The following is a 24,615-nucleotide window of genomic DNA, read 5'->3' as shown; positions in this document are numbered from 1 at the left end:
CTCCCTGGACATAAGTCTTCAGGTTTAACAGCCCTAATAATTATTGTAACAATGATCATGATCTTCGCCTTCCCTTGCACAGCACCATAGCTATGTAACTGACAGTCAATGACATGCAAATGAACAGTATTTAAAATGCAAACAAGATGTGAGTCACCCGTGAGCACGCTAGCATGTCAGTGTTTTAGATACACTGCATAAATGAGCGAAGCGGTTACTATAGGTGGGGCACAGTGGAGCACGGGTCATGGGATGACTCTTTGCAAACAGTTGTACAGAATAGCATGCAAGTGCAGGATGCCCATCCCCTAATGGCTCTGGCCTGGGCAGGTTCGTGACCCGCTTCATTGAGCTGGATGGCTTGACCTGCCTGCTGAACTTCCTCCGGAGCATGGACCACGCCACCTGCGAGAGCCGCATCCATACCTCCCTCATCGGCTGCATCAAGGCTCTGATGAACAACTCTCAGGGGCGGGCTCACGTGCTGGCGCAGGCCGAGGCCATCAGCACCATCGCGCAGAGCCTGCGCACGGAGAACAGCAAGACCAAGGTGGCCGTGCTGGAGATCCTGGGCGCCGTGTGCCTGGTGCCAGGCGGTCACAAGAAGGTCCTGCAGGCCATGCTGCACTACCAGGTGTATGCCGCAGAGCGCACGCGCTTCCAGGTGAGGGCCCGCGGAGGCTGGCTTGCAGAGGGACCTGGAGAGATAGGTCTTTGGTGAGGAAAATGGACTTCTTGCTCGAACATGGTTCTCTGAGGCTGGGATACTGGTTTGTTTCATTTTCATGCTCTGTCTCCCTGAGCCAGCTCCTGGCTCAGAGGGACTCAGCGAAGAATTGTCTAATTCATGCAATTGTTGGGCTCAAGATTTTAGGCCCTGTGCCTGGCCTGTGCCTACTACAGGGACCCTGGGAACAGTTCTGTGAGCTCAGGCCAGGCTGTTCTTTTCTTCTCCCTGGCCTTCCCCAGAAACGTGCCAGTGAGGTAGACAATGAGTATCACGTGTCTCGGCGTAGAGTAAGTCTCCGTAGACATGAACTGTTATTACAATCTGTGGTTTATCCTCCAGGATAGGCTATTTGTTTATTCTCTCATCAAACATGTTTAAGCACCTATTCTGTGTGAAACGTGGCCCCTGACCCTTTGCAGAAGATACAAAAGAGACAAAGGCAGTGGCCATGATGTGGAGGAGCTGTAAGGTGCCAGAGCAGAATTTTAGCACTGCCCAGCAAAATCACCAAGCCTGAGGTTGGGTGGAGAGGGAGTAAGGCAGGGCTGGGATGAGGCATTGCCTCTCGGAAGCTGTGGTGAAGGCCCTGGATAAGTTGGATAGATGGGTAGAGAGGATGGATGGGGAATTCTGCTAGTTGGGATGGCAGGGGAAAAGGCACGGAGGCTGGACCTCTAGGATCCTGAGCTCCCCACTCCTCTCCTGTGCTGCCTTCCCATCCAGACCCTGCTGAATGAACTGGACCGAAGTCTGGGCCGGTACCGGGATGAAGTGAACCTGAAGACAGCCATCATGTCCTTTATCAACGCCGTCCTCAATGCTGGCGCCGGGGAGGTGAGGCATCTTTCCCCGCCCTCACTGTGCCCTGACTTTCTGGACCTGGGCTAGCGGGTGTGCCTCCTGGGGAAGTCGCAGAGGGGAGGGCCAAGCATCTGGTTGGGTGGCTGTCACCGCCATCATTGTCCTTAGCACCTCTTGCTGCCTTCTCCTGGGCTGAGCAAGAATAGCTTGTCATTAACCTTGCTGTCAGGAGAGCCTTCTGGGAGTGTCCTGCACACGTCGCATCGTGCATCCCACCTGGGCTGGCTGATGATGGCTTTGGGCGGTGGGATTATTTATGGGAAGAGGAAATCTTTTTTAGAGATTTCTAAAGATCTGCTGTGGCCTGGTTTCTGGGTTGGCTAGTCATGCTCTTCTAGCACCTTCTGTTAGGAAGCCTGGTTTCCTATTTCTTTCCTTTGGGGTCAGAATGGGATTTTCAGACCATAAAAATAGCAATAATTAAAGAATAATTAGTCAGATGCCTCAGTCAAGGTCAGTTTATTGAAGGATAAAAAAGGGCACTTGAATAATCTGTAATTTTATCTTTTTTCCTGCCAACATGTTTTTGGTGTTTTGTTTTGTTTGTCACCCAATCCTCATGACCTCAGTTAGGTGAGGTGAATTTGGGGAAGAATCTGTCCCTAAGATGCTGACAACACATTTGTCATTACTAGCTATTTATGGCTGGCATCTGTTCTTATTAGTTGGTAACCATAACTCATCAGGTAACATTTACTAACACCATTCCTGTAGGTCAAGCATGTCAAACTCGTGGCCTATGGGCCACATGCCTCATTTATTTGGCCCATGTTAGGCTTTGAGTTTCACATGCTTGCTGTAGGTAATATTGTGGCCATTTTACAGATGAGGAAACTAAGGCTTTCCCAAAGTCACAAAACTAGAAAACGTGACAGAGCAGGGAGCTGAGCCAAGATCTGTATGATTTCAAAGCTTATGCTTTGTATCACTGTACAACACTGGCCTTTGACACCAAAAGCTATGAGACTCAATGGAGATGAGGCAGGAGACCTACAAGGAGTGGATTAACAACATCAAAAGATGTCACCTGCCATCCTTCCTTGGGGCTCTGGAACTTGAAGCAGTTCCAGTTGAGTGGGCTGCAGAAGTGGTGTGATGATGACTGCAGTGGCAGTGAGGGTCCCTTGGGGACTCTTATGGAAATCGAGACCAGCCAAAGAGTCTGGTACTTCCTTGCTGACCCCCTAGGACAATCTGGAGTTCCGCCTACATCTACGGTATGAGTTCCTGATGCTGGGGATACAGCCTGTGATTGACAAACTCCGGCAGCATGAGAATGCCATCCTGGACAAGTAAGGCCCACGCCACCCATCCCCATGGCAGACCTATGGGAACAGAGCCTTGGTGGGTAATGGTCACAACTTTCATGGCAGCTGCCCTTTCCACTGGAGACCACCTGCCAGACCCAACATCAATGCGGAATCAGCCCTGTGTGTGGGGCGGGCTGTGGATCCCATCCTCTTGTCCCATGTCTTACCTATATCCCTACCTGTCCTCTTTGCTGACCAGCTGTCTCATCTCTGATGTTATAGACTGGTGGACTCTATAGTCTTCAACCACAGCAGTACTTCCCCTTTGAGGGGCATTTGGAAACATGTGGGGGTGTTGTTTGGTTTCAGGCTGCCTAGTTGTTAGGGACCAGGAATGCTAAATGTCCTACAGTGTGCTCCTGCCCAACAGAAATGGCCCACTCAGAATCCATAAAGCCTTTTATGGGTCAAGGGCATAGTTACATTTCCGTTTGTTACTAGCAGCCCTTCTGGTTCTGTCCTATGGGTACAGGCTCTTTTATTACATTCGACCTTAAGGGAAAGAGGATGAATCCTTTTGGAGTGGAGTGGAGAGTGAAGGGGTAGAAAATGAGTGAGATTGACCTTGAGGGCTGACATGGGGACAGTATGAGGACACTGGGAAAAGTATATGTAGGATAGTAGTCCCTGACTGGGAGAGTGTTTTACCCCCACCCCAGGGGGCATTTGGCAATGCCTGGAGACATTTTAGTTGTCACAACTGAAGGTGGGGGTGCTACTGGCAACTAGTGGGTGGAGGTCAGATGCTACTGAACCTCCTGCAACTGACAGGTTAGCCTCCCATAACCAAGGGTAATCCAGCCCCAATATCAGTAGTGCTGGGTTGGTCTCCATGAGGGCAAGGCATGGGAGTCTATACAGGGGAGAGTTGCCTGCAGATAGCTGCTTCCTTCTGGTTTGGCATTGGCCTCACCTGAATGAAGCTTTCAAGTTTCGCTGGTGGGGCCTTAAAGGGGCTGTAACCCTTCAATGATGTTCTGATGCTAATGTCTGCGCTCTCAATGCTCCCATCCTATCCAGGCACTTAGACTTCTTCGAGATGGTCCGGAATGAGGATGACCTGGAGCTAGCCAGGAGGTTTGACATGGTGAGGAGCCTGCTGGGGTGAGGTGACTGTGGTGGTCCAGGTGGCCCCACAGCCTCTTCTACGATCCTGTGCCTGGTGGGTCTAGTGCTGGTTGGGTTCCCTGGTGCGTCCCCCTATGGCCAGGTCCTGTTTCTGGATACCCGGCAGTATGTGGGCCTCACCTGGAGTGTTTAACCTGATAGAGTATTTACCCCTTAGCGCAGTGGTCGGCAAATTGCAGCTCAAGAGCCACATGCTGCTTTTTGGCCTCTTGAGTGTGGCTCTTCTACAAAATACCACGGCCTGGGTGAGTCTAATTTGAAGAAGTGGCATTAGAAGAAGTTTAAGTTTAAGAAATTTGGCTCTCAAAAGAAATGTCAATCGTTGTACTGTTGATATTTGGCTCTGTTGACTAATGAGTTTGCCGACCACTGTCCTAGCTGGTCACAACCCCCAGAGGAAAGAGAGACATTCTTTCTTTCGGCTGAGTAGTCTCAAATGCCACTCCTGGACTACTTTCCCCGGCCTTCTGGCAATCCTGAGTCTCCTCCTCCCATCACGCACCAGATCATGCTTAGCAAACACAATCATATTTTCATTTTAGCCCTAGTAGCCCTCTGCTGCTTAAATGTTGTACTATAAAATCCTCATCCAAATAGAAACCTGCTTTGGGTGGTGCTTCAGTCACGAACCACTATCCTGTATATTCTCTCAAAGTTCCTGGATTTATAGACACGGAAGCAGGTTGGAGAGACCGGGCAGCTGGCCTGTTGTTACAATCAGAGAGCAGGCCTGGGGCTAAGCCCAGGCTGTGGACCCATGTGCCATGTGCTTCTTCACTCACCTGTGTCCCTGCTTCCTCCCCTGGGTTTGAATCAGTAGTTCTCAACCAGGGGCAACTTAGCAGTCCCCATCCCCTGCCCACGGGGACATGCACATGTCTTGAGACATTTTTAAGTAGTCACAACTAGTGGGAGGAGGATGCCACTGGATGCTGCCAAACGCCCTATAGTGAGCAAGGCCACCGCTATAATGAAAAATCATCTGGTCCAAGATGCCAATAGGCCCAGGCTGAGAAGCCCCGGTTATATAATTAGCATATCTCCCCCTTGCTCCTGGGCCAGAGGCAGGGGAAGGTGGGACTTCCTGGGGGATGGTACAGTGGATGGAGGCAGGGTCTTCCCTCCCCTATTCTCTTCCTCACTGTCTCCCTCAACCCAGTCACTGCTGCCCCCAACCCCCCAGGTCCACATCGATACCAAGAGTGCTTCTCAGATGTTTGAGCTGATCCATCGGAAGCTGAAGCACACGGAGGCCTACCCCTGCCTGCTGTCTGTCTTGCACCACTGCCTGCAGATGCCCTGTGAGTAGCCAGCACCTGCCGCTTCCTCAGCCAGCCCCAGAAGGTCAGGCCAGGATTCAGGCCTCTACTTTTCTCTTCCTCCTAAGACCAGGACTTCCACAATCACTTTGGGGAGTTGCTGGACTTGGTCCCAAGCAGTGCCAATATCCCAGTCCAACGAACAGTACTTGATCACCCTGAAGTCAGACAGCTCTGACAGGAGAGTGAGCAGACTTCTTGGGGAGTTCCTGAAAGGTCTGTGTTTGGGGCATGGCACAGATGTGCAATGAGCAGGCTAATTTTTTTGAAAATCAATTCCTCCAGGCAGTCCTTGCTGGAACCCACCCTAACACCCTTGTCCCTGCCTCTCTTTTCAAATGTCAGCATCTATAGGAGCAGATGCTAAGCTCTTAAGATCCAAGTGTGCACAGTGACTACATAAGTTACATATAATTATTGATAAGCCACTCCAGCATGCAAAGTGAAACTGTACCATTTGGTAGTTAAGCTCTTCAAAAAATGAGGTATTTGGAAAATTATAGTCAACCTAGACAGACTCTCTTTGGTTGTAGTGAAGGTGGTGGTGGTGACAAGGACAGTTTACCGTGTGCCAGCTCTGGGCCAGGTGCAGTGTGAGGTCCTTTAGCACGGTGTCTCTGAACCTCAGAATGATGTACAGAGTGAGCATTACGATCTTGTTTTCAGTGGATGAACTTGAGGCTGAGCCAGTCTGTGCATATGAAGGAACTTCTGTTTCTTTGGGATCAGGGCTCTAAATGAAACGTGTTCTGCTTCTGGGAGCCAGTGTCCTGGCTCCACCCTGGTTTCCTGGGTGAAAGGAAAATTGAGCATGACACACCATGTGGCAATACCTGTGTCAGTGGAGTGGTGGTGGTGGTGGTGGTGGGGAGATGCAGTGGTTGGGACTGCAGCTCTCAGTTCTTCTCCGAAAGTCAGAGCAGAAATCTTCATGGAAGACACGGGAAGGTCCTGGGAAAACTGACTTCTGCCTCAAGTCCCTGTGCTTGGTGTCCATGGGCACGTGTCTGGGTCTCTCTATCTACTTTAGAAGGGGCTTTACAGACATGACCTTCCATCTTGTAGGCATTAATGATTTGACTTCAAGGTCGGGATCATGCTGGTTGACCTTCCTTGGTGGTCAGCAGAGATGAAGTATTGGGGAACAAGAACTAATGAAGAGTTTCAACCTCAAAAAAAGTCTATGCCCAGCCAGACTATGAGTAGAGGGGATAAGAGTGGGATCCTGTGAGATCGGGCATAACACACCATGCCTTTGCCTTCAGAGTTCAGCGTCACCTTCACCAAAACAAATCTTCCTGGGTTCCATTACCACTTCTCCGATACAGGCTGATTCCCTCCCTGTGCACACCTGCAGTTAGTTTCCATCCATCTTTCTCTGTAGAACAATAGCATAGATATTGCCCTAAATAAAACCTCTTCTTAAAAAAAAAAAAAAATTCCTGCAGACTTTATTATTCAGCATGTAATATTTTGGAGTAGATTTGCCTTCAGAAAGGCTTTTCTTAAGGTAATTGAAAAAGCAATTTGCATTCCCAAGGCCTTAGATGCTGAATACCCACAGGGAAGAAAAGCAGATAGGAAGCATTTCAGAGAAATATGTCCAGAGGTTTGACCCAATCAGAGGGTCAGTCACAGATAATCAAGAAATGGCTGGATTTGAGATTCTCCATCATCAGTAATTGCATCGCTTCCCGCATCAGACTGGGAGCTTGCTAAGGGAGTGGGGAGCATCTCACCAGCCTGAGCCCAGGCAGTGACTCCCCAGTGAGGCTCCAGGGCTCAGTGTAGATGCAATGCCTGTGTCCCTCAGACAAGCGGAACGGTGGCTACCTGCAGCAGTGGCAGCTCCTGGACCGCATCCTCCAGCAGATCGTCCTCCAGGATGAGCGGGGTGTGGACCCTGACCTGGCTCCCTTGGAGAACTTCAACGTCAAGAACATCGTCAACATGTGAGCAGGGGCCAGCCCTCACCTGTCTTCCTCCTCCTTCTCATCTCTCTCCTACATGGGGGTCTCAGTCCCTGTCTCACCCCAGACTTCTCCACACTGGTCTTGAGCGGCATTGTCCAAAGGAACTCTGAGATCATGGAAGTGCTCCATGTCCACCCTGTCCACACGTGGCTGCCCAGCACTGATATGTGGCTGATGTGACTGAGGAACTGAATTTTACATTGTATTTTCTTTTAATCAAATAATGATATGACATATGGCTAGGGCCCACCCTATTGGACAGCACAGCTGAGGGTTACTCACCTTTCACTGGTTCGTTGGGAGGAGTGGATAGAGAAGTTTAAACTCATGAACATAGAGGAGTAGTCAGCAGGCCATGCCTGTGGGGGAATTCCACAGCTTGTGTTTGCATGGTCCATGAGCTAAAAAGAGATTTAACATCTTAAAAGGGTTGTTAAAAACATACACACGAATATGCAGCAGAGACTGTACACAGTAGATAACCTCTGTCCCTTTAGAGGTTTTCCGACCGCTGATGAAGGGCAAGACCCTTTAGCCATGAGGTTATAGGACAAGGAGGGCACAGCCTGAAGTATTCTGACCTTACAGGCTTTGTCTGACCCTGGGTACAGAGGAGCACAGAGAGCAAGTTCCAAGTCACATCCATCATATTCAGACCTTATGTTCTGAATATTGATTTTACGGTAAACTTAATTTGAAACATTTATCTTTTGGCATAAAATTTTTATTTTAAACACTGAATTTAAAATTTTTAATTTCAGCCGAGACCGGTTTGGCTCAATGGATAGAGTGTCGGCTTGGGGACTGAAGGGTCTGGGTTCGATTCCGGTCAAGGGCATGTACCTTGGTTGCGGGCATATCCCCAGTAGGGGGTGTGCAAGAGGCAGCTGATTGATGACTCTCTCTCATCGATGTTTCTAACTCTCTATCTCTCTCCCTTCCTCTCTGTACAAAATCAATAAAATATATTTATTTTTTAAAAAAGAGATTCCCCTTTAAAATTTTTAATTTCAAGCTTTTACTTAGTTTTCAGCCTAAGTCTGAGCCTGTTGACCTTAAGGAGATTAAATAGGCTCTCACTGATTGGTTGTATTACATTTCAACAACAAGCAGAAAATGAATTTTAAACAATTCAGCTACTGTCAACAATAAGCACTGTCCTGCTTAATGCTTCCTCACTCTCTGGACCTGCCCAGCCCCAGGTCAGACCCCAGTCCACCAGGCCTCCTGCCAAGTGTCAAGGAACCTGGGTCAAAACTCTCTGAGAGGCTCAAAGAAGCCATTTCACAGATGGAAGTGAAGGAGGTAGCACCCCGGGGACGATGGCAGTGGTTCTCCCCAAAGAAATCTCTGCACAAGTTATTTCCCTTCCACTCTGTCCCCCTTTTATAGCCTTAGCCTGGTGGAGGAGGCCAAAGTCATGGATCTCACTCTTCCACATTCTCAGGTTTACCAAAGACATGATTCCTAGGGTCTCACTTGGGGTTTCACCTCTCTTGTACCTTGATGTCTAAATGAAAGTTTACTTTTATCCCAGTTGCAAGAGTTTGATGCGAATGAGGACTTCTTATAATTTAGACACCCCCGCCCCCTTCACCCTCATTCTTTATTGGAATGGGTAGCCTCTCTCACTTTTACACATTGTTTCTTTGGAAGCCTGCACCATGGTAGTGCCAATATTTTGATCTCTGTCAATGCAAAAACCTATTTGTACAAAGGGGTACAAATCATTACAGCTAAGGGAAGCCTGAGGTTTAGGCCTAGTTCTACTATTAAAATCTTGTCTCAGGAGCTTCAACTGTCCTACAAAGGGGTTAGATTACAGGGCACCTAGGGGTCCTTGTAGCTTTCACAGTCCATGGAGAAACATACAGTGGGAACTGAGAAGGGATGGGGACCTGGAGGATCATGGAGTCAAAACCCCACCCTCCTCGATGTGACCAGTTAGGCTGGGGTCAAGGCACCAATGTTAGGCTGGGAGGCTGAGTGCCAACGTTCAACAGGACTCTCCCTCTGCTCCCCACCAGGCTCGTCAATGAGAACGAAGTGAAGCAGTGGCGAGACCAGGCGGAGAAGTTCCGGAAAGGTGAGGAGCTCTGTGTAAACCTGCTGCATGCTCCACACACCCCTTCCGCTGCCCAGCCCAGGACCCACCTCCTCTGGAGGGGGGCACACGCAGACTCACATTCTCTCTCTCCATTTCCTCTCCTGCCCCACATCATCCAGAACACACGGAACTGGTGAGCAAACTCGAGAGGAAGGAGCGAGAATGTGAGACGAAGACTCTGGAGAAGGAAGAGATGATGCGGACGCTGAACAAGATGAAGGACAAGCTGGCCCGAGAGTCCCAGGAGCTGCGCCAGGCTCGGGGACAAGTGGCTGAGCTGGTAGCCCAACTCAGTGAGATCTCAGTACGTGGGCCCTTTCCTCTCCTTCCACATAGAAGAGCTGAGACCTTCAGGATTTGCAGGGAAGAGCAGGTGTAGGGAGAGGCCAAGGATCCCGGGATGAGGGAGAAGAGAGGAGGGCCTCATCCTCGCATAGAGGGGGCTCCTTAAGAAGCTGTAAGGGTGACACCGTTGTGTTACTTAGAAAAAATAATGCTCCTTCTTCTGGGTGGTGCTGTCCCAGGAAGCACACCTTGGAAGTAGAGTGCAGGTGGGCTTGTGGCTCCCACGCCCTCAGCAGGTCATGGCCTACACAACTCTTCGTGTCAACCCTACTGTTGCATCGTGACGACTCTGATTTAGCTTAGTGTCTGTCTATCTGTGGTTGTGTGTGTGGTGAATGTTTGAGATACAGAGAGAAAACAGGGGCTCAATGTAGGTGGGAGTTAAGAGCAGGATGGGAGGATCTAGTGTAGATGGAGAATAAGAATAGGGAAAGGAGTAATCGTGGGCGACCTGAAAGGTATTATTGCTAAAAGCTTTGTTCTTTTGATTTTTTTTGTCTCCTCACAGACAGGACCTGTATCTTGCCCACCTCCCCCTGGAGGCCCACTTACCTTGACTTCCTCAATGACAACCAATGACCTGCCTCCACCTGCACCCCCTTTACCGTTTGCCTGCTGTCCCCCACCGCCACCACCCCTTCCACCTGGTGGGACTCCTACTCCCCCTGGTGCCCCACCTTGCTTCGGCATTGGCCTGCCTGTCCCTCCAGACCCTTTCCCCAGCAGTGAAGTCTCACTCAGGAAGAAGTGTGTCCCCCAACCTTCCCATCCACTGAAGTCCTTCAACTGGGTCAAGCTGAATGAGGTGAGTAACCAGGAGAGGCCAGTGCATCCATTCTCTTACAGCTGGGGGGAAGTCAGCCCCACTGTTTGGAGATCTAGCCCCTGGGTTCTTTGGTGGGTGTAAGGGTAGACATAGAGGATGCGAAAGATGGGGTTGCTGATGCCATGCAGCTCATCCTACTGGGAAGAACATTCTACCCTGGGAGGATATGGCTCATCATGTGGTTATGCTTACATTGCCCAAGCCACCTACAAAAGGAATTTATGTGTGCTTGGGGATTAATGGAGTAATAAGAGATACAAGCGCATGAGCCAAGCAGGGGTGCCTTCTAGACAAGAGAAGGGCTGGACTGGAACCGTAAGGACAGGGTCAGTTTGAGGAAAAGGGTAGAAGATCTGAGCAAAGATCTTGGGCCAAGGACTGAGATGATAAAGATCAAGGACTGAAATGAGGCCATGACAGGGGCTATGACACCCTTGCAATGAAGAGTTTGATGCCAAGATATAGCCATTTTGGCATCTTCCCAGAAGAATGGTGCTACTTTTTAGATGGCTCAGCAGTGAGAGGCCCTCACAAATATTACCCACTAATCACCTATTCCAGGCCCAAGTGTGGAGTTGATTTCTCTGTTGGATGTTCAAGATCATAGAGCATAGATACCCTGGGTCACATGATCCCTGGAAAATGAAGGCCAGTTGCAGCCTGGGTCAAGCCCTGCATCTGGTTCTATACTGTGTCCCAGTAAGAGGACCAGTGACTTTGTCCCTGAGATAAACACATAGAAGGCAATTGGGTTCAGTTGGTCTGACTCACACTCACCCTTCAACAACAGCTATGATTGGAGCTAAGAGTAATGGGTGCCCTCTGACCTTTGGATCTAGAAAGAGTGTTCAGAGAAATACTTCTAGATCCTGAGGATGGACTGAAAGAGAGGTTCTAACAACACCAGGTTTGGCTCTAACTATGTGGCCTGTGAAACAACTCACGTTGTCTACACTCCATTTACTTGTCTGTAAGGTGATCTCTACAATTCCTTCCACCTCTGGTTCTGTGACCTAGGTAGAAACATGATGCATGAATACAGTCCATTCGTAGTCTCCTAGGCCTCTGATGACATCGTCAACCTGAGCTATTAAAATTTTAGAGCCACCTCTTGGCATTGTGTTGAAGTTGTGCCCTGTGCATGCTTCTCCATGGTTACGAGAAAAGGCAGGAAAGCCAAGGGCATGTGAGCTGGCAGCCAGAGGTCAGAGGCTGTGTGGGAATGTTCATTGTTGATCATCAGAAGTGATGATTTTAAATTGTCGTAAAAAAGATATAATACGCATCTCCTATACATATAACTTTTACTTTATGATTTTAAAATGTCATGAAAAGTTGATTAGGTACCTTAGCAATTAAGGAATACAGACAAGGCAAAATATTTTTGCAACATTTTTTATCATTCAGGGGTCCTCAAACTTTTTAAAGTGGGGGCCAGATCACGGTCCCTCAGAGAACTGGAGGGCCGGACTATATGAACTACTAATTCCTACTGTAACACCTCGACTGCGCTCACTGCCCAAAAAACCTGGCGGGCCAGATCAGACTCCTCTGCGGGCCGCATGTGGCCCACGGGCCGCATGTGGCCCACGGGCCGCAGTTTGAAGACGCCTGAGCTTTATGCTTAGGATTTTCTCTGGGGTCCAGTACTAATAAAGCCTACTACATTCCTCAGGGACCCAGCACAGGCCAGTTTCATGCCTAGACTGGAAAGCACCATTTTGGTGGAATAGGCACTAGGGAGCAGTCCTGGGAACCGCAGATGTTTCTTAGCCAGGGTGGGTGGCAGGGAGTCAAATGTTTTGTGAACCTATTATCCCAGCTACAAGCTTTGACTTGTATCGAGGGGTCATTTCATCGTTTGGGCTTCAGATTCTTGATCTGTAAGATGAGGGTAATTATGACATCCATAGCAATGGTTGTTTTAATACATAGAAGGTACTTGCCAAGTGATTAACACATAGAAAGTAATAATAATCATCATCATCATCATCATCATCATCATCATCTACATTAATAAAAGAGTAAGATGCAAATTGACCGTACCTTCATGGCACCCACCAGCCAATCAGGAGTGAGTATGCAAATTAACCCAAAACCTGTTGGGTTAATTTGCATACACAGGTGCTGAGCAGCCAGGGGTGGGACAGGTCACAGGCATTCTGCACCACCCCAGTCACTCCAGGCTTATGGGCAGCATGGGAAGATGGAAAAATGGCTCCAGCCAGAGTGAAGGCAGTGGCAGCAGCCAGGGGAAGGAAAGCCCATTCTTGCACGAATCTTCATTCATCAGGCCTCTAGTAATAATAATAGATTGGTTATTGTAGGTGGCATTACCATTTGTGCTTTGAGTATGTTACCTCACTTCATATACACTTGAGTTCAGTAAGTAAGCACCATTGAGACTCAGTTTCCCCCCTGTGACATGAAAAAAGAACAGTGCCCCTCCATTTGCCAGTAGTCTCACAGAGTGATGAGACAGGGACAGAGCAAGCCAGCCTGGTCTCGCTGACCCCACACACTCCTTGAAGGAAACAGTGAAATGTGTGTTGAAAAATATTTCCCTGGCATACACAAGTTGTCTCTGAGGGGCAGAAACTCCAGGGATCTAGGCCACAGGTGATGGGGTCTCAGCCAGAGTGGCGTAAAAACTAAATTTGGGGAAGATGAGGCATGGCAAGCACATCAGGGTGACTTGGTGAGATTTAGGGTGTGGAGAACACTGGAATAGACATACACTGGTCTGGCTCCAGACTCAGTGTATCCCACTAGGAGTTCCTGTGGAGAATATGGGGGAGGGCGAGTGGGAAGACACACTAGCCCTTAGTCTGTTTTCTCTTCCTAGCGTTCAGCATTCCACCCTCTCATTCTGCCCTTTCCTCATCCTGGCCTCACTGGGAATGAGGAGCAATGGGAAGCTTCACCTCTCTGAGCCTTCCCAGTGTGCCTACCTGCACCCCAGGCCTGGGTTTAGATGGGAAATGAATTAGAAGTTTCTCTCCCCTGCCTGCCCCAATTCAATTCCCAACCATCTCCTCTCTGCTACTACCTTCCCCATTCCAGGAGCCTGGCCCCTCTCCCCAGGCCCCTTCCTCTTTCCCGACCCCACGCGTGCTCCTGTGCACACACACACACACACACACACACACACAGTGGCTGCTTCTGCCATGAAAAGAATGTGTCTGTGTTGGGTTTGGCCAGTTGCCTGTATCCCTTGCCGCTCCGAGCTTCCCAGCCCGGCATTCCACAAGAGGGTCCCTGGCCTTAGGAAGGCCACAGGAATGTCCTCACCCCCTGCTCTGGCCTAGCCTCCCCTTTTCCAGAGTTTAAGAAAATAAAAGTGAGTGAAAGGTATGTTTCTCTCTCCAAGACTTGCTGAGGGGGAGGCGGGGGAGGAGGCGGGGGCATGAGGAAGGCTCCCAACCGCCCTGCAGCCAGAGGACAGTGGGAGGCTTTACCTGAAAAGTCAGCAGGGCTGTAGGCGAGGTGGGTTCCCAGGAGGAGAGGTGGAGCACCTGCTGGGAGGACCTCTGGTCTCCATCCTCTAAGCCAGTGGTTGGCAAACTCATTAGTCAACAGAGCCAAATATCAACAGTACAACGATTGACATTTCTTTTGGGAGCCACATTTTTTAAACTTCAACTTCTTCTAATGCCATTTCTTCAAAATAAAATCACCCAGGCCGTGGTATTTTGTGGAAGAGCCACACTCAAGGGGCTAAAGAGCATCATGTGACTCAAGAGCCATGGCTCTAAGCCATCCTCAGGTGCCTCAGGACCACTGGAGTGGCCTGGCTTGGCTGGCAGCTCCTCCCCAGAGGCTGGCAGCTTCTTCCTAGCCCTTGGAATGGGGTTCAATGCCAGGTCCTAACAGAGGTGGGCGGGGCCTATGGGGAGGGGCTCTGGGATGTAAACTCCTGGGCCCTTCCCATCGTCCCTGGGTCTGACCATCAGGAGATTGTGGTAGAGTCTTGCTGGCCGCAGCAGTCACTGGGGGGACAGGATGTCCCAGCCTTTGACATTGGTCCACTTTCTGGGAATAGGGGAGAGTGGGAGGAAGACCCCTGGGAAAGAAAATGGCCATCTCAGATGCAGGAAATATCATTTGCACGAAGGATCTCCAGTATGTGTGGGCATGCTTCCTGCCGCTGACCCTGCCAGCCCACCTTCAGGAGGAGGGCCCCAGAGCTTACTTTTCTGGAAGGAGTTTCATACTCGCCCATCCTTTACGCAGCTCACCCACTGATTTCTGTTACGTGCTTACACTCGGCCCCATGTGGACAGGTGGGAAAGGAGGTTGTCTCTGCCCTCTATACTGGGGCCAAGTATTGAGGAAGAGTGGAGGTTAGAGAGGAGGAATGGAGGTTAGAGAGGAGGAATGACCCCCTTCTGAGGGTCTGGCCGCCTGGCTGTCAGGATGAGTACCCCTGGGGACTGTTGGGGGTAAGGAGGCACCAGCCATCTTCACAGAAAAGGAAGTGAGTTAACCATTCATCTTCTACCCACCCCAAATCTTAGGAGCGTGTCCCTGGCACCGTATGGAATGAGATTGATGACATGCAGATATTCCGGATTCTGGACCTACAGGACTTTGAAAAAATGTTCTCAGCCTATCAGAGGCACCAGGTAAGATCCTGCCCCCTCGAGCCTCTTGGATCTTGACTTTTAGCCTTGACTTCACATTTGTGCCTTAATAAACCCACAGCATCTGACACATGGCTCCTCCCTCCCTCCATCTTGAATGTGTTGAATGATTGATCATTTGCCAGGCCCCAGGTGCATGCTGGGAGCATAGATGTGAAGTAGAGGTGTGCAGTGCAGGAGGGGAGACATCCCATAGTATTACAGTTTGCATTCACACATCAAGCGATGCATGAGCATGCGGTGGTTTCTCTCTCTCATCCTGGAGCATTGGAGGTGGAGTCCAAGGGGCTGGCCATTGCTGATCCTGCTTTTTCTTTGGCCGCAGGATTTAGGAACTATACCTAAAAGGCATTTTAACTTGTCAGACCACTTTTCTTATATACTCTTATCTCTCAACACCCCCAAGAGTAGGGTAGAAGAGGATGCTAATATTTCAAGGTCATGTTAGAGGTTGAGGCTGGACCAAGCCCGGGCAGGCGGGCAGAGGCCCTGGTCTTTGCTCTGCAGGTGCTGGGTTCAGAGGGCTGAGGAGTAATCAGCATGAAGGGAGTGGGGTTGGTGGTAGAATACAGGGCACTCCCGAGCCAGGGACCTTAACTGTGCCGGGTGCCTGTGGAATTGCCAAAAATGCAGCTTCTGCGACCTCATCCTCACATGAATGTGAGTCCGGAAATGGGTTGGGGCCTAGGAATTTGCATTGCAGCAGCATGTCTGGGGCTGCCCCCCAAGTCCAGTTGGGCATTACCAGCCCAGGCCTGAAAGGGTTTGCTTTCTCTTTGGCCTGCCTCCAGGGGCTGCTTCCACTCAGGGCTATGCTCTTTTCTTCCATGGTTTCTCTGCTGAGCCCAGGGTTCCGGCCCTGAGGACTCCCCATGTGCCAGTGATGGCGGCTGTGCCCTCCTGGCCATGGATGTAGTGACCAGGCTCCCCACTTCTTCCTGCCATATCCAGGCCTGAGGCTGACCCTCCCTGAGGCAGTGGGGGGCTGAGGGCAGGTGTCCCTGCTCCCAGGGAACTAGCCAAAGGGTGGGGGGGGTTCTAGAAAAGCCAGATGGTTGTTTATACCATTTAAATGTGGGTGCTCAAGGCATCTGCTTGCAGGAGGCGTTTTCAGCCCTTGCTCATGCCAGGCTGCATGGAGGCATCCTGAGGGCCTGGTGCTCCTGCATGCCCGTGCTCCTATGGGGATGCAGGGCAGGCCTGCAAGGGGTGTTCCTGGCGTGGCCAGTCACACGCCTCCATGGAGTTGGAGCATCTCCTCCAGGATCCGGAGGCAGTGCTGGGATGGGGGCCAGTAGGGGAAGAGGGGCTATGGAATTGAGGAGAGGCTGGGTCTGGGGCCTCCCCATTTGGTGAATAGAGAAGAGTTAGACAGAGAGCCCCTAGTCTGTCCCCCCCTCACTGCTCTGAGCCCACACAGGCCAGCATCCTGTCTGAGTGCAAAGCTCATCCTGATTACTGTCACTCAGTGGTCGGGGTTAAATTGACAGCAGCAGAGCTGGTCATCTCGGGACCTGGGTGGTTGTGGGTGGAGCAACGTCTATAAGCTGTGGGTCTCCCTCTCTGTCCCAAGTAGGTTCTGACTTAGTGATTTCAGCTCCATCAGGGTCAGGAAGGGAGAACCAGGGGTGAGCTCCGCCTCCTCAGCTCCCCTGAGAGGTTCACAGGCAAGTAAGGGGCAAGAGACGGGGAGCAAAATTCAGAGATGCCTGCTTCCCTCTGTCTCAAGGACACAACTTGCACAGGGTCCCGCTCAAATTCCGTGCGTTTTCTCCCCGTTTAGAAAGTTTAACTCATGGGGTGGAAAGTGCCCTCTGCCCTCTGGGCAGATTCCAGGAGGAGGAGAGGAAAGCCTGGGACCAGCAGCTGGGGTTGCTTGGCCCTGATGGGGAGTGGCAGGGGTCCCCTGTGCTCAGGGCCTGTGGGAGGCACTGCCTGTCCTCCGCTGAGTTTGGCTTGGGGTGCATGTCTTCTAGAAGCTGCTCCTGTGCATGCTCCTCCCCACCTCCCTCTGCAGCCAGCAGTCTAGTTGGGATGGAGCAGGCGGAGTAGAGATGAGGGTCCCCATGTCTCTCCTCCCGTCCCTGGGTCCCTGTACCTCTTGGCTAACGTTGTGCATGTTTAATTCTCTATTGGCTGTGGCCGCTGCCTGCCTAGGAGCTGATAACTAATACTTCCCAACGGGTGAGTCACTGAGGGGCCTGGACATCCCGACTTTTAACTACTCCCCCCATGCTGATGCCTGGTCCTGGGCCCGAAAGAGCAGGCCTGTCCTTTCTACCTTCTGTCTCATTCCCCATCCATACAGGGTGGCATGAGGAGGGTCCCCAAAGAGAGAGCGAAATGTAGGAGAGGGGTTAGCACAGCAGACCCCAGCCAGCGGTGGAGTGAATGGGCCCTGGAGTGAGGAGAAAGCTCCTGGTCTGTCATCTCACCCAAGGAGAGGGCCCGCCAGGCCATCCTATAAGACTGAGCAGATGGGGCACAGCTCGCAGAGGTGGCCACGTGAGTGGTGGCCCCTGCAGGCGCACAGCACGGAGCACATACTTGCAGGCAGCTCCCAGGATAGGAGCTCATTAGCAGCTCAGAGAAGGTGCAGGAAAGGGGGCAGAGTTTTTGATTTTTTGGGAATATGCCTGCTAGAACCTCCAAGGAGAGAATTCTACAGGGAATTCTGCCTCCGTTTCCCCACCTCTGAACATGTGGATGCCCTCTACCCAGAGGACATTGGGCCAGGCCTGAAGTCTCCGGGAGTCCAGGGACTGTGACCTCGTGGGGACTTAGAACCAGCTTCTTACGTTTTGGGGAGTTTGGATGGGGCGGTGGGAGTGGGGGTTGGGTCTCTGGGAATGTGTAGATCCTAAGACATTCCCGAAGCCATAGGGATCGGTGTCTCCCTCCATCGGAACAGCTCCTCTCTAGTTTGCCCAGAGAGGGCAATCTCTAAAAAGGGCTTCTTCGTTGCCCTCAACTCATTCCAGCCCATGGTAAAGCCCCAGGTGCCTCCTACTAGGTCTGTCATGAACCACCCTATTCTCTTCCCAGCCTTTTCCTTCCCTGTTCTCTCACACCAGGAGCCTGGCCTGGTTGGAGAGGGGCAGCTCCTTCAGGGGCGGGGTGGAGAGTAGAGGTTTGGGGGAAACACACCTCACCTTTCTGAGTGGCTTGTTGGTTGCAGAAAGAGTTGGGCTCCACGGAGGACATCTACCTGGCCTCCCGTAAGGTCAAAGAGCTGTCGGTCATTGATGGCCGGAGGGCTCAGAACTGCATCATCCTGCTCTCCAAGTAAGTGCTTGCCCAGCCTTGCCTGTGGGGCCTGCCCGGCCTGTGGGGCTGCCCCAGGATACCCTCCTGGTGGGAGGGGATGGGCCCCAGGAAGCAGAGGACTGAGATGGGGCTGTGGAGGGAGATGGTTGACTTGAACGCCTGGGGGAAGTAGGTGGCTGAGGACTAGGGTGACAGCAGCCTCTGGCCTCCCCTGTCCACTGCCCTCTGGGAAAGAAGACAGGCCCTGATCTAGACCCTCCCCGGGAACCCATGTCAGCAGCAGCGTGGGGCTCTGCTCGCAGGAAACTGCCCCATCTCGAGGCCCCTGACCAGCCTGGCCAGCGTCTGCCGGTGGAGTGGCTCCGAGCCCAAGGAGGCCCCCAGGCTCAGGCCACAGAGCAGCATGATCTCAGCCCCCAAGCATTTCCCGTGGCTGCAGAACAAACAGGGCAGTATGTGCACTAACAGCACAGCTTCTGTGCGGGGCCTCCCGCCTGGGCCAGGGTCAGAGGGCACTGCCTCCCAGACTATTTTAGTGCTGGCCCAGCTGCCCCTGGGACACCCACCCCTCCTTCCCTCCCACAAGGCCCAGGCCTCTGTTCCTTCCCCTTGAGGGTGGGGGAGAGGTCTGCACCCCAGGGCTCCCATTGGCTGAGCACCTGGAGGGGCTGGGAAGGAGTGTGTGTGTGTGTGTGTGTGTGTGTGTGTGTGTGTGTGTGTGTTGGGGGTGGGCTCCTCCCCCCTCCGCAGACAGCAAAAGGATAAACCTGATTGAACAGCTGTGTGGGAGCTGAGGCTGTTACAGACTGAGGTTGTTCTGTCTGCCCAGAATGAGGGAAGCAGGAAGCTGCCCCTCAGAGGCCTGCCCTCCTCCTGAGCTCCCAGGGAGATGCTACTGATATTTTTGGCAGGAAGAGGAGGAGGAAGATCAGGACCCCATCTCCCCATGTCTCAGGCTGCACCCAAGATACCCCTTTACTCCCAAACGCCCCGTCCCTCGGTCAGCTCTCACAGAGTCTTAGGCACCATTGTCAGAGACTAAAAGGACTCGTTGAGTTTTGTGGAGTGAACCAAGTTAGTGAAGTCTAAGGAGGCTTTCCCAGAGCTGGGGAGGACTCTCCGAAGTGCTCCTTGCTCCGTGAGGGAGTTGGGAGAAGTGAAGGGAGTCTGTCCGGAGCGGACACCCATCCGCCAGGCTGCTCAGGGCTGGGCTCTGCCTAGGTTGAAGCTCTCGAATGATGAGATCCGCCAGGCTGTCCTAAAGATGGATGAGCAGGAGGACCTCGCCAAGGACATGTTGGAGCAGGTGAGCCCCTCGAGGGGGGTGGCGAACCCCTTCCCGACAGCCACCCCCCAAGAGACCCAGCGGTCAAGGAGCAATCAGGCTGGAGGCTGGAGGAGTGGCGGAGAAGTTTCTGGAAACTTCCCTTAGCCAGCCCCAACTGCCATTAATCGGACTTCATTAAAATCCTGAACTCTATTCATCTAAGGCACTGTTATATTACGTTATTTTATATTAGAGCGAAAGACAAGCCAAACCTTAGAGGATGTTTGCCTTCGGTATATCGAGCAAAGACCTCATATTTAGAATACAGAACTCTGCAAGTCAGTGAGAATATGGCAGACAACTGCACTTAAAAATGAGCAAAAGCTTGAGCAAGTACTTCATGAAGGAGCATTTCTAAGTGGTTCTTCTCAGTCATCAGAGAAACAGGGTGGAAGTGAGGGGTATGAAATGGCCCCACACACCCACCAGAACAGCTGAGATTAGAAAGACCAGCCATCCCCAGTGTGGGCTGGGAGGGCAGGCAATGGGAATTGTCATTCCAGACAGTCATCTGGAAAAGCACTTGGGATACACTCAGACCCCCACCTGTGAGTGGCCCACTGTCTATCGGTAGGAAAGCATGGACTGTGGTATGTCGCTGCAGTGGAATACTACTCAGCAATGAACAAGAAACAGGCCATCCATACTGACAGCATGGATGAATCTCAGACACTGTGTTGAGTGAAAGAAGGCAGATACTAAAGGGAACACACACCTTGAGTCCATTTATAAGAAATTCAAGAATAGGCACATCAACCCTAAGGGAACAAACTTCAGCTGAGAGGCTGTGTTGTGTGGAGCGGTGAACTGGCTGGTTAAAGTGACGCAAGGGAACTTTCTGGTGGGAAGGAAATCTGCATCCTATTTGGGTGGTGGTGGGTAGTTTCATAAAGCTCATGGACATGCACCTTTAAAGGGGCATGTTTTACTCTGTATATACAACCTCAATAAAGGTTTTAAAAGAAGAAAATCACTGAGCTGTATATTTAAGAAAAATGTACTTTGCTCTATGTAAGCTATTTCTTAATTATAAAAAAAAAAAAAGGAAAGAAGGAAGGGAGGGAGGAAAGAAGTCTAGAACCGGATGCCCTGCGTTTCCGTTCGGGCAGAGGAAATACACACCATCCTCAGAGGATGCCTGACTCTTAAAGGGACGCTTCCCCAGGTTGAGCTTGTTAGTGTGGACTTATGTGTGCTGTGACCTTCACCTGCTCTTTGCAGCTCCTCAAGTTCATCCCGGAGAAGAGTGACATTGACCTCCTTGAGGAGCACAAGCACGAGATCGAGCGGATGGCCCGCGCTGACCGCTTCCTCTATGAAATGAGCAGGTCGGCCATGGGTGTGGCAGGAGGGGTGGGGGGAGGCTGGCTGTGGAGGAGCCTGTCTGGCTTCTGGGGCCGGGGCCGGGGCCGGGGCTGGAGGGGGCCGCCTGTGACGCAGCCTCCCTGTCCACAGGATCGACCACTACCAGCAGCGCCTGCAGGCCCTCTTCTTCAAGAAGAAGTTCCAGGAGCGGCTGGCTGAGGCCAAGCCCAAAGTGGAAGGTAGGGCTGAGGGGGTTGAGGAAGAGGAAAATGAAGCCGGAGAGGAGGGGTATCGGGGGAGGCTGGGGAGGGAGTCCAGGAACAGGAAGAGGAAAATGCCCCCCAAATCCAAAATCAAACACAAACTCTAATGCTGATTTTGTAGATATATGCACTTGCGTATGTTCGCTCATGTGCCACGCATGGACATATTCCTTTGCCTCAGCATGCAAACTCTAGGGCGAGGATCTGTGACATCTGCCCTAGCATGGAACAGAGATGCTGAAAAAATGATAACATTTGTCTGGGGTTTCCATGGTTTCAGCTACCTGCAGTCAACATGGTCCAAAAATATTAAAAGGAAGGATGCAGAAATAGACAATTCTTGAGCTTTAAATTGTGTGCTGTTCTGAGTAGCATTAGGAACTCTCATGCCATCCCACTCTGTTCCACCTGGGGCGTGAGCCATCCCTTTGTTCAGAATATCCATGCTGGAAACACGCCCCTTATTAGTCACTTAGGAGCCGTGTCCACTATCAGAGAGAGAGGCCATGTTAACATAACTTACTGCTGTAATTGTCCTAATGTACTATTGGTTATTGTTCATCTCTTCCGGTGCCTAACTCATAAATTAAACTTTATTGTAAGTATGTACTTCTAGGAAGAATCACAGTATGCATAGGGTTCGGTGCTGTCCTTGGTTTGGGGCATCCACTGGGGATTTTGGAACATAACCCCCGCAGATAAGGGGGGACCGGTAATAGCAAGCACCGAGAGCAGTTCCTGGCATGCTTTAAGCTCGTCCACCTTTACCTGCTGGAGAGGTGCTCCCTCATAGGAGACCCCTGGGCATATCATTTTAAGGGTGAGCTTCTCCGAAGGTAGGAAATGAGCAAGGTGACCCCGGGTGGTGCCTGGTTTTCTGGGTGCGAGAACCCCATCCTACACAGACAGGCCTTGTCAGACGAGCGCTTTGTTATTAAATGAGAGCTATGTGCCCAGCAGTGTGTGAAACACTCCTCTCGGATGGTCTCGTGTGGTCCTTACCACAACCCTGTGGGGGCAGGGCTCTCAATTCTGAGATGATCGGGCAATGCTGCCTCAGGCCATGTGACTGGTGCATGGTGAGTCAGGACTGGAACACAATGTTGTTCTTCAAAATCCATCCCCTCACTCTCCTCCTGGAGTACTCCCCAGGGGATGGCAGAGATGGAGGCGGAGGAGCAGGAGTGGGCAGAGGCAGGTGGTAGGATGGTGGGTAGCCATGGGGACAGGCGGGGGATGCAGGTCAGGCTGAGAGGCCCACTGGTGGTGAGGACAGGATCAGTGACGCAGAACTGGGGAGGCTGTGTCCAGGATGCTGAGGGGGACTAGCTGGGGGCAGAGCATGGGCCCCCTCTGCTGGACACCAGGGCTGCTGGCACGTCCTGGGATGCCCATCCAGAGAATGGTCCTTTCTGGAGTTCTCCAAGTTGCTTCAGGGAGGTTTCTGGGGACAGGTGTGGCATGACAGAGCGAGAGGCAGATATCTTCTGTGATTCGGATCCTGACACACATGCATACGTGCTCACACCCACACACAAGCACTCATACCCAACGAGGGCTCTTCAGGTTGGCCATGATCTGTGATGGAGAAATGGGGAGCCATGTCAGTGGTGGTCCCACACCTCCTGCCCCAGCCAATGGGCACCCTTCCCTTCACACAGCTTTCTTTGTTCTGCTGCCCACTGTCCTCGGGGCCTGAGGCACAGGAAAGGGGTTCAGCCCACGACATATGTGCTCAGTTACTTGTGTCTCTTGGGTCAATGGAGAAATGGAAGCCGTAGCACTTGGGGCTGTGGAACTAGAGTAGCTTAGCCATCCAGTGGCTTTACTCCGGATGACTTCCTATTCCTGGGGCCACTCCTCAACTCTCCCCAAGTTAGTCACTGCAGCCGAGAGGAGTCCACCTTTCATATCACCCGGCAGAGCGAGGTGTGGTTAGATGGCAAAACCTGCCCTGAAGGTCGCCATCACTATAGCTACTGTTCTAGAAGGGTCCATAGGTCTCCTCCCTCCCAAGGGTGGGCATGGAGGCTCAAGTGTATCTTACAGAATCAGGTCAGTGGGCTCAATGGGCTGGGGACAGAGGATGGTGCAGGACTGGGGTTCATATTTCTCCGCTCAGTTCTCCGAGGAAATGCTCCTGGGGGAGCTATTGACACCACTCCACACACCCTCCACCTCCCAGAAAGTCCTCTAGGCCCATTCCCCAAGCTTGACAAATGTACCAGTTCTTTTATGAATATATTCATAAATGTTTCTTGAATATATTCTTATGAATATGTTCGTTTTCGAATATACTAAATTTACTGATTGTTATTATGAATACATTTACTGAATATAGTTAAGATGAATATGGTTTCAAATGTAAACATGCTCTTATGAATGCATTCATGAGCCCATTATTCTTCTGAACGTATCTGAACCGTCTGCTCTGCACACGGGACTCTCCCCATTTGCACTGACTTTCTTTGAACCCTTGTCATCTGTTTTGCCATCATTTCAGCATTTTCAAGAGGATTCCTTCGCAGGTTTTTCAAATAGCATATCAACCAAAGAGAAACCATCTCAACCAATAAAAACTGCTGGAACTTTTATAAGTAGTTCTATTTTAAAGTAAACTTTTTATTGAAATGTGCATGTGGAAAAGGACACAGAATCATGAGTCCTAGTTGGGGAATTATGGTGACGTGAGCTCACTGGTGTGATTGACATCCGGTTGAGTGGAGTATTTCTAGCCCCTTTTTCATGCCCCCCATCTCAAACATTACCTCCTCCAACCACTGCTCTCCCCTCCTCTATAAAAGTTTTGTCCAGCTTGAACTTTATAGAAGTGGGACAGCCTCCCCAGTTCTGTGTCACTGACCCTGTCCTCACCATACTTGTTTCTTTTGCTCAACATTATGATTGTGTGTCAGTGTAGTTACATGTAGCAGTGGGCTATTCATTCTCAAAGCTGCATTTTACTCCATTTATCAATACACCATAATTTATTTAACCAGGGTATTTATAATTTAAGGGATGGGCTGGAAACCACTCAAATGCCCTTCAAGTGTAACAGTCATAGAATATGTACATGTTCAACTTCAGAAGCTACTGACAATCCTTCTATATTACTCTCCTTCCCCTTCTTTCCCTTCTCCCACCCCCCTCCTCTTCTTCTCCCTTCCTCTCTCCTCCTCCCTCTCCTCTTCCTCTTCCTCCACCTTCTCTT

General features: G+C 51.0%; 1 protein-coding gene across 2 annotated transcripts in view; it reads left to right on the top strand.

Annotated features, from left to right (window-relative positions):
* The window catches only part of DAAM2 (dishevelled associated activator of morphogenesis 2), a 106,027-nt gene that overhangs the window by 73,434 nt on the left and 7,978 nt on the right, over positions 1-24,615 (top strand). Inside the window, exons 6-20 of one of the 2 annotated variants that reach the window (XM_036415349.2) lie at positions 331-664; positions 1,454-1,564; positions 2,780-2,883; positions 3,922-3,988; positions 5,213-5,330; positions 7,162-7,300; positions 9,349-9,407; positions 9,548-9,732; positions 10,282-10,578; positions 15,117-15,224; positions 17,400-17,426; positions 18,421-18,527; positions 19,731-19,815; positions 21,058-21,164; positions 21,292-21,380. In XM_036415349.2, the coding sequence (XP_036271242.1) occupies positions 331-664; positions 1,454-1,564; positions 2,780-2,883; positions 3,922-3,988; positions 5,213-5,330; positions 7,162-7,300; positions 9,349-9,407; positions 9,548-9,732; positions 10,282-10,578; positions 15,117-15,224; positions 17,400-17,426; positions 18,421-18,527; positions 19,731-19,815; positions 21,058-21,164; positions 21,292-21,380 (1,937 nt within the window). The remainder of the gene's footprint in view (positions 1-330; positions 665-1,453; positions 1,565-2,779; positions 2,884-3,921; positions 3,989-5,212; positions 5,331-7,161; positions 7,301-9,348; positions 9,408-9,547; positions 9,733-10,281; positions 10,579-15,116; positions 15,225-17,399; positions 17,427-18,420; positions 18,528-19,730; positions 19,816-21,057; positions 21,165-21,291; positions 21,381-24,615) is intronic. The other variant, XM_036415351.2, reaches the window with a different exon arrangement.

This window comes from Pipistrellus kuhlii, unplaced genomic scaffold (genome assembly GCF_014108245.1).
Source record: "Pipistrellus kuhlii isolate mPipKuh1 unplaced genomic scaffold, mPipKuh1.p scaffold_m20_p_5, whole genome shotgun sequence".
Lineage (NCBI taxonomy): Eukaryota > Metazoa > Chordata > Mammalia > Chiroptera > Vespertilionidae > Pipistrellus > Pipistrellus kuhlii.
The sequence above is the reverse complement of the archived record's forward strand: the minus strand, read 5'-3'. Positions and strand labels throughout refer to the sequence as shown.